Raw genomic sequence first — 9,628 nt, 5'->3', positions numbered from 1 at the left:
GGACTCGATGATCCTTATGGGTCCCTTTTAACTTGAGATACTCTACCTATGATTAGCTGCTGTTTCCATTACCTATCTCACAACCTTTTTCATGCCTTCAAAAAGGAAACTGCCATGTTAGCTGGGGCATGTTCCAGGCTCTCTGCTCACCCCACTGCTTCCCTAGGACAGGTCTGCTCCTGACTCAAATCATGTTGCTGCAAGCCACAGCCAGTTAGCTCTAGTGGGTCTGGTAACCTTGAGTGCAGTCCCGCCCCAGCTAGCAAAGCCCAAACAGAAGTTATTTTTCTGCCATACACTCTAAAACCCACGACAGAAATTCCTTAGACAAGCCATTCACAAACTGGGAAATGCAGATCCTAAAGTAGAAGTGAGCATCAGCTGCAGCATTCATGTAGAACAGACACAACAGGCATTTTCCTCACACAACAGGCAGAAACAGTAGAAACTCTCTATAGAAAAAAAAAAAAAAACCAGGAGAGAAATTTGCAGCTTGCACTGGGAAGAAATGCAGGAAGTGTTGAGACAGAGCAAATGATGGTTTCCCACATCATTCCCATAGGGAACATAAGCTGCTGCTCTCCAGGACAGTGCCTGCAAGCTGCTCCTGGGCTCCCCAGCAAACTCCAGATAGAGGTCTCAGAGAATTCAAATTGATTTCTGTACAAACTGGGCAAGATCTTAATAGAAATTAATATGAGTAAGTGTTGTGGGCCCGTCACCTTACAAGGATGAGCAAAGAATTTTTCTGTCCTTAAAATACAGCACAGGCTAAAAGCAATTATGAAGGGATTACATACATCTTCAAAGCTACACACTACTTTCCAGAAACAAAATTCCTGGAAAAAAAATATTAAAGAAAGTTATCAGTCTCACCACTATCAGGAAGAAACAGAAGTTCAGAATAATTATTTCAATGAAGTATGTAAAGGTCTTTGAGTTTCCCCAAATTAAAATGTGGACATACCAAATAATATTTCCCTGCTTGCTTGTTCTTAGAGATAAGTTGGCTTTCACTCAGAGCCGGGCTGTGAGCTATTTCTTTGATGGCTCTGGCTATGCCTTGGCAAGAAACATTGAGAGAAGGGGAAGATTCACCCAGGTGACCCGATTTGACATAGAAGTTCGAACACCTACAGACAATGGATTGATCCTGCTGATGATTAATGGGGTAAGTACCAAATCCTGCTGGTACCCTTTATCTATGAGCACCACTTACAATGTCATGGGATATCCAAAATGCTTATGCTCTTAAATTTAATTTCTGGAAAGAGGAAATGTTTTGTGTTCATCCACTGCATGTATACATTAGGAGGGAACTAGAACTTGCTCTGCAAAGGCTCCAGGAAACTAAGGCCTTAAGTTGGACTGTGCTTTCATCCAGAGACAGTCAGAACTTCAAAGTGGTCATATCCTTGTGATGACACTTTGAGAGAGACTCCAGTTAAGCCCAGTAGTTGTACCTTTATTTAAATGTGAATGCACAATCAAAGTGATAGGAAATTTCTGTTAAGTAACTCCCACAAAGCAGCCAGTTTGTGGTAGCTGCCACTCCATAACTGTGCCTCGGGTTGTACTAGAGGTAAATATTTAAGTTACTGAAAATAGAAAGCAGTCCAAATAAAAAGGCAAATGTCAGCAGCTTTTCGGAACTTTGAGGGTGATGCAATCTCTGTAAGAGTGAAAATATCCTCTGAAGACAAACTTAGAGTTTTTTGTCTTTGATCATCTCCACATCAAGCTCCCAAGTCCTGTGTGGATTACAGCCTATTAAAGCCACAGAAAATATTTTACTATGCAGATGCAGTCCACAGACATATGTTTGTCTAGAAACCTACATGTAACACTGCAATAAGCATTTAGAAGAGAAAAAATTCCACTCTCATTAGAAGAGCCACTCTCTAGTGTTTGCCTTTAAGGTAACTTCCAGAGGAGGATTGTGGGGAGCCATTTGCTCTGCAGTGCAACATGCTACCACTAACTTTCACTCTTAGGAGGTTTTGAACGAAGCATCTGGTGTTAAAGGTTCAACAGCCTCTACTGCAGAGCAGTTATTTTTCTTTCCAAGCAAAAGAACCTACAGGTTTTTTGGAGATGTATGCACTTTGTGTGTGATGGTGGAAACTGATATCAAGTTGCATGTAAGCTGTGGGAGACCATGCCTCCTCACAGGCACTTTGGGAAAGTCTGTGTAAGCTAGTCCATTATTCAGTTCTGCAAAGACAGCTCATAAATATTCCAGCTATAAGCCCTGTTTTATGTCTTCGCTGTTCAGAACAAACCCAAGCTAAAGTTTCATTCAAAGGTACTAGATTAAAACCTACTCTTACTTCTTTAAGTAATGACTTCTGAAGATGGACTCATTCGTGTCAGAGACAGCAGCTCTCGACCTGCAGTAGTGTTTTGAGAATTATTGTCCCCATGTTTCCATTAGGCATGGAAACAACAGAATGAGCACCAGGAGAGAAGGCAAACGTTAGCATTAAAAGCATTAACGCAGATTTGCTGTAAACTGTCCTTTCTGTTTCTTTATGCTCAGTTTTAGAACAAGACTAATTTTATGCTACAGATCTTCATTTCAAGCACTTCCTAAAGATTTTCCAAAGTACAGGTCCTGTTTATAAAGTTTAGGTCATCCAGCCACAGAACAGAGGCCAAACCATAAAGCAGGAACAATCAGGAATTCCAGAAACCAAATACATACTAAATACACTCCAGCTATTGCTCAGCCCTCAGTAAGTACATCAGTGAGGATCAGGGCTGTGAAAAGACATAATCACGAGTGATACAGATATCATGACAGAAGTTGCTAATGCAGATACAGCCATTCCAGCACAACATTGCTTTTACCAGCATAACATCTTTCATTTAGGGCATGTGGGATTACTTCGATGGTAAATAGATGTGTTTGCATTAGGAATACTTTGCTAGTAACAAAGTTGACATTACTGTGCTACTAAATACTAATTCTATAGGGAAACAGTTCACCAAGTCTTCAAAGAAGTGCTGTTGATCAAACAATTATGTGGCCATGTGCCTATATACACATATATTAAGTATATAAAAGTAATTTAGGAACTGTGTTATAGTTTTGGAATTAAAAGATCTTTTCCCAGCATGCTATTTGTGTCACTCTCATGCCACTATTTATTAATTATTTTAATTTGTTGCCACATAGAGATTTTGTCTGCTGTTTTGTTTTATACAGAGTATGTTCTTCAGCCTAGAGATGCATAATGGATTCTTGTACCTCCGATATGACTTTGGCTTCAGCAATGGTCCTGTGCTTCTTGAGGACTCCATGAAGAAGGCTCAGATTAACGATGCTAAATTTCATGAGGTAGAGATGTGGTCACTACCACAGCTATTTGACCAACTATTTCAGAAGCTCCAAAGCAGCAGTAGTTGCTCCAACACCAGCAAATGGAGGGATAAGGTGGTGACACAGTTGAACAGGCAGAAGAGTAGAGTGTATATAATTCCTACCACTACCAAGCAGTGGAAGGGGAAGGCTCTCACTGCTTCCTCATAAATCTGTGCTTGTAGGCAGATTCTGTGTATTACTAGCCAAGAACAGGACAGTTCACACAAGAGAAAAAGGTTTATTATGCAAAATGAAAACATATTGAGGACAACTATAGCTCTCAGATATACAACTCCCCTCAACAAAAGACATATCATTATGTTAGCTTGACCACTTTAGTTGTTATGCATTGCATTCCAAGAATTATGGCATTTCCCACTTTATTTAAAGAGAGAGTTAATTTGGTAGCAGCCTTTTATATAAGCACAGTATTTTAGGGACTTTGGCAGATGTAAAATATCTACTTGTATTTGGTTTCAGGGAATTTGCTTTAAGCCAGTGTAACTACGACAGTAACAAATCCCTCTTAGTGAGTTGCTTCTCCTGCCATTTTCTTTGCTTTTTATGCTTTGACAATGAAATAACTTTTTTAAGAAGCATGCCCTAACTTCTTGCATAGATCAAGAAAGCATTCTGAAGTTACTGGAGCTTGCCTGTTTGCTACCATGCAGAATTTGACATAGGACACTTTCATGTGGATTTATTTATAAGTAAAACATCCTGAGGTTTCAGTCATCAGAGAAACTGTGACATCAAAATAAGCTTCCTATTGGTAATCACTGTTAGCCTCTGCCAATTTACAAACAACTTCTTCGATAAATGGGAGAAACTTTTCAAATAAAACCATATAAAGATGCAATCAATTTTGCAAGATTACCATGACAACTTACAAAAGATTACATTTTTAAGTACACACTTTTCTTTTCAGATTTCTATTATATATCACAATTATAAGAAGATGATCTTGGTAGTAGACAGGAGACATATAAAAAGTGTGGATAATGAAAGAACAGCAATGCCGTTCACAGATATCTACATTGGAGGAGCACCTGCTGAGATCTTGCACTCCAGGTTGGTTCACAACTGGGATTCAATCATTATATTCAAGTTTTCATTATTTAAATTATGTTGTATGACCTATGCTGAAGGGCTAATAATAAAACATTTTCTTTGCAATCAACACCTTATGTAAAACACTCTCAGACACTCTTCTAAGAGCTCTGAAGTATCAAGGATTAGGCTTGATCCAGCACAGTTAAATTCAACTGAAACTGGCCTAGTTGTAGTGTGAGGAATAGAAACAGTCACATTCTTAAAAGCAAAAGGTATTTTCAAGGAACACAATATATATAAAATTGCTATTCCTCCTTGCTCTGCAAAAAGTGATCTTTGTAAAATACCAAAGCACTAGCTCAAGTATCAAGACCCTCTAACAACTGCACTTTCAAATCTAAAGATGATCTTTTTCCTACTGAGCATTTCTGTTGTGATCCCTCTCAAGTCCTCTCTAGATTCAAGTCAGCTGACTCTGTGTAGACATGGGAAGGAAAGAAAATGTCACATTTTCCCATTGCACCATTTGATAGAAGCCAATTTTAATCTCAGTACTAGCTCAAGTATCAAGACCCTCTAACAACTGCACTTTCAAATCTAAAGATGATCTTTTTCCTACTGAGCATTTCTGTTGTGATCCCTCTCAAGTCCTCTCTAGATTCAAGTCAGCTGACTCTGTGTAGACATGGGAAGGAAAGAAAATGTCACATTTTCCCATTGCACCATTTGATAGAAGCCAATTTTAATCTCAGTAGACTATATAACTTTCCTGCAGCTTTTTTTTTCAGGAATTTGCTGGACCCCAGGGTCATGCTCTGAGAGCAAACTGGCTGCCTGAAGAAGAGTATGCTCTTCTGATAGGCAATATTCATTCCCAGGGTCAGACAGCACTTTCAGAAGTGCTTTCAGAAGAGCTCCAGCTGCTGTTTCAAGTGTCACAACTGCTAGCAGGAATACCATCTCTCTTGAAAATACCCTCTATGAAATCCTTATTATAAAATACCTCTATTTTATCCTTAAAAATAAAAATGTAGCAAATATTGCATGATAATTTTTAGGAATTAGTGGTAAATATCCTGAAACCTTATTTTGTTTTCTGGAGAGACTGTTGAATTGATAAATAATATCTGAGATATACAGTACTTAATCTTTAAGCTTTGAAAACAGGGACAAACTTCATGTAAAGAAAAATCATACCTTTGAACCCTATGTTATAATTTGAACATGCAAACAAAATGATGGGCAAGGGAGAAACAGAGTATATAATTTATCTGTCCTTTCAAATAGTTCTTTGCAAAGGTCTGTCATAAGGGGCCATTAAGAAAACTAGTGGGGTGGAGAGGGAAAAGGCTGCAGTGGATTAGAAAGCAATTGGGAAATAGAAAATAGGACATAGAAGTAACTCTTCAATTTTCAGAGTGTAAAAAGTCTACAACACGCACTCAAAGAATCTCTCTTAGGGCTGGGATTAAATATATTAATGATCCGGAAACAAAGTACAAAATGATAGTGAAAATTAGTTTAGTTAATCAAGCCTAAAGAACACTGAAAAAGCCCAGAAGGACCTTGTTCACAAATGTAGGATAGAAGATAAATCACATGAATTATGCCTGCAGTTTTCCAAGTGAATTTTGGTTATTTTGCAGAACACCTGGAAGGTACTGTCAAAGCAGGAAAAATAACATCTCAATGAGCAAGTCATTTCAGAAACAAAACCATAGGTGTTGTGAAACTATGATCAATAATGATGTTGAAAACCTGCCACTCTGCTGTAACCCCTAACCCCTAAACCATATCTTCCAGCGTCAGATCCAGACACCTCTTAAACACTTCCAGGGATGGTGACTCCAACACCTCCCTGGGAAATCTATTCCAGTGCCTGAACACCCTACCAATGCAAAAATATTTCCTAGCATCTAATCTGACTCTTCCCTGTCCCAGTTTATGACCATTCCCACTAGTCCTCTCACTACAGGCATGACAGGAGAGACAAAATGTTGTAATATCTTGGTACAAGGTAGAGTTGAAAAACTGAGTACTGAGTAGGAGCAGTTGGGATACACTGGAGTGCTGCCTACATCAAATCTGACATAAAAAGGATCCTGGAAACCCACCTACTCCTCTCATTCACAATTATGTAAACCCACACAACAGCAAGCAGAATTTGCTCTTACTTCTCTGACCTCTGTTGCTATTTTTATTAAGAAACAGAGATCCACAGGCAAGAATGGAGCTTGCTAGTAAAAGCAAGACAAGAGCCTAAAGCAGATTTTTCCTTAAAAAATAAAAAATAGAGGTAAAAATTAATTGATTTTCACTGTAAGAGGGTAGAAATACATTTTTAAATAGGTCTTTTTATTTCATCATCTATTTTTATCTTTTCGAAGTTACTCTACATAGATCTCCTCTCTGAGCTCTCATCTATTTCTCCCCATAACATTTATTACAACTGGTGCATCTTGACTTTCCATAACACATAATGTGCTTAATTAGTTGTTTTGCATAACGATGCAAGAATTGGGCACTAGTAAGGCGAATGGCTGAAGTTCTTCCAAGCCTTTTAGAACATCTTGGCAACAAAAGACTGTTCAGAAAGGCAAGGGATATTTAACTGCAGCTTGTCTGGCATTGTTTCCCAGCAGCATTAGTTCACATCTGGCAGGAAGTATCGGCTTTAAAGGCTGCATGAAGGGTTTCCAGTTCCAAAAGAAGGATTTCAACTTGTTGGAAGAACCAGGAACCCTGGGAATCAGCTATGGGTGCCCGGAGGATTCATTGGTAAGCATAACATTATTTGTGACCTAACAACAAAATTTTGGCAATAGATATATCTGTGAGTTTCAGTTTTACTCCAAATAATGGAAATACAGTCTTCAACCAAGGAAATGACTATGCACTCATTGACTGGCAGAGCTGGGAGGCTGGGGAGTGGTGTCTGTTAAGTCTGCTGACATACTACCCAATTTTCACCTTGAATTATAGCACAAAGTGTTTCACTTGATAGTCTTCTCATATGCGAAATTGCAGTGTGAAAGCTGGATCTGAAATAAACTGTGTGCTGTATTTTGAAAGGAACTGTTCCAATGTAATTTGTTTTTTCTTAAGGATACAAGGGGAATTGTCCTTACATGCATCCTAATATAGGATGAAATGGAAAAGACAGCAAAATATCCACCCTTCAAATGAGTTTTCTCCTTAAGTCAGACCAGCTCTTCCTCTGTGACACACAAAACAACTGCACCAGCATTAGCACAGAAAAGAAAATTGCCCTTTTGTTTCTGCTCTCTTCCATCATTCATCATTTGTCCATTACAATGCAAGGCCAGTAAATCTAAACAGTTTATGGTCTTCATTCTGCAGTCATGTCTATCCAAAGCCTTGAAGATGAAGCATCTCACCACTTGTAGAACTCACCACACAGTCTCTGTCAACAAGGAAGCTATCTGTAATTTGTCCTTCCTTTGACCCAGTTTTGCTCTTGAAACTCACAGGGTATAGACCAGCATGTCCAAGACCCTCCACTCCACCCCAGCACTCAGTGCAGCATGCAAACTAATATATCATGTGCTGGAACTGTGATTCAATGCCACACAGCTCAGACAGGGACGTGAGCCCCCTCTGCGTCTCCTCTTCGTTTTCACTAGCATCAACTAGGAATGAGGCCAAGAATACCATGAAGCTGAGAATAATTTGACTTATACTGTCTAAAATTGCTATGCATTCTTAAGAATTTCCATGAATGTGAGAGAAAGGCTGTATAAATTGGTTTAAAGCACGCAGGAAAAATTGACGGTTTTCTTGAACTGAACCAGCTGCATCTTTAAAAAAAAAATTAAAAAATAATAGCCTCATTCTTTTTATTATTGGAATGTTTTCTGAGGTTTACTTGTAATTTTGCTTTATTTAATACACAGATGTCCCGCAATGCATATTTCAATGGAGAGAGCTTCATTGCATCAAGCCAAAAAGCATCTCTCTTCACTAAATTTGAAGGAGGCTTTAATTTCCGGACATTGCAGCCCAGTGGGCTCTTGTTTTACTATTCTGAAGGAGTGAGTATCTATTTTTTTATAGTTTGTTTTATCCATGCATTTTTTCCAGGAGAATACTAGGGGAATAATATAATTTCTCTCTTCATGTTTTCATAATAAAGGACTCTGCAATATAGAAGCATTCATTGGTGACCTCATTTTCACAGTTTGCATTTGATCTACAGATGAAAACCAGAAGTGCTTAGACATCATTTTGATGTTGAGAAGAGAACTGGATCACATTCCTAGAATTAACATTCATCCATTTGAGCTCAATGAAGCCCTTAGGGCAGAAACGCGCAGTGCATCTTGCTGTGCTCAGCAGCACTGCAATCCCTTTTTGGACCTGTAGGTGCTACCAAAGTACAAATAATATTAAGGACCTGACATTTGCCGTCCAGAGACAATCCCCTAGAAGCAAAGTTTGTTTGAATTAGTGGGATCGTATTTTGAGCATTGCTGAGTTAACAGAAATCAGTAAGAAAGCTGCCTATATTCCCAGATGGTACTCAGACCTCCATGTGTGACTGGGAAAAGCTGCACTTGAGAATGGCTCCTTCCAGCTATGGGAAGCCAAGCTGCTCTAAATAGCCCCTCAGAAGTGTGACACGGGCAGAAATATGGACTTGCACTCACAAAATGTTGTGTGAGACAAAGCAATCCAAAGATCCTGCAAGCTCAGACTGACATCTGCAGCAAGCATGAGCTCAGATGACAGAACATTTGCAACCACCCTCAAATGTCTGTTCTGCTATCCTTGCAGAATATCAGCAGCAGTGCAGCAAGGAAGGCTGTGTGACACCGATAACCACTCCTAAACTTCCACATTTTGCAGCCTGGAGTATTACCTAAAAATGAAATCAGTAACCGTGTCAGTGATCCACATCGTTTGCATAAATGAGGCCATACGCACGACTTCAGGTTTTAATTCAAAAACTCTAATCCTATGAGGTGCCAAGTGCCCTACTTAACAAACTGAGGTTCAGCTATTTAGTACTTGACAGAATGAGACAGAATGATTTCCACCAGTGCACTGAGCCAGTGCTTGCTCTAATGGAACAGACAGTATTCCTGCTAGTGGCACAGTGATCCCGTCTGCCTGACCCAGATAGCAGATCTTATCTCTGACATAATTTTGAGTGATTGAATGGGTCTGATCGCAGGGAATTAGGAAAAAAAA

At 39.1% G+C, this 9,628-nt stretch overlaps 1 protein-coding gene across 1 annotated transcript in view; it reads left to right on the top strand.

Annotated features, from left to right (window-relative positions):
• Window positions 1-999: 999 nt before the first annotated feature.
• LOC103802489 (laminin subunit alpha-4-like) overlaps window positions 1,000-9,628 on the top strand; it is a gene marked incomplete at its 5' end in the record, with an annotated part of 23,489 nt that continues 14,860 nt past the window's right edge. The window contains 5 exons of the mRNA XM_009074970.1: window positions 1,000-1,171; window positions 3,209-3,340; window positions 4,293-4,435; window positions 7,060-7,195; window positions 8,332-8,469. Coding sequence (XP_009073218.1) covers window positions 1,000-1,171; window positions 3,209-3,340; window positions 4,293-4,435; window positions 7,060-7,195; window positions 8,332-8,469 — 721 coding nt within the window. The remainder of the gene's footprint in view (window positions 1,172-3,208; window positions 3,341-4,292; window positions 4,436-7,059; window positions 7,196-8,331; window positions 8,470-9,628) is intronic.

Source organism: Acanthisitta chloris, unplaced genomic scaffold (assembly GCF_000695815.1).
Source record: "Acanthisitta chloris isolate BGI_N310 unplaced genomic scaffold, ASM69581v1 scaffold22035, whole genome shotgun sequence".
Lineage (NCBI taxonomy): Eukaryota > Metazoa > Chordata > Aves > Passeriformes > Acanthisittidae > Acanthisitta > Acanthisitta chloris.
The sequence above is the reverse complement of the archived record's forward strand: the minus strand, read 5'-3'. Positions and strand labels throughout refer to the sequence as shown.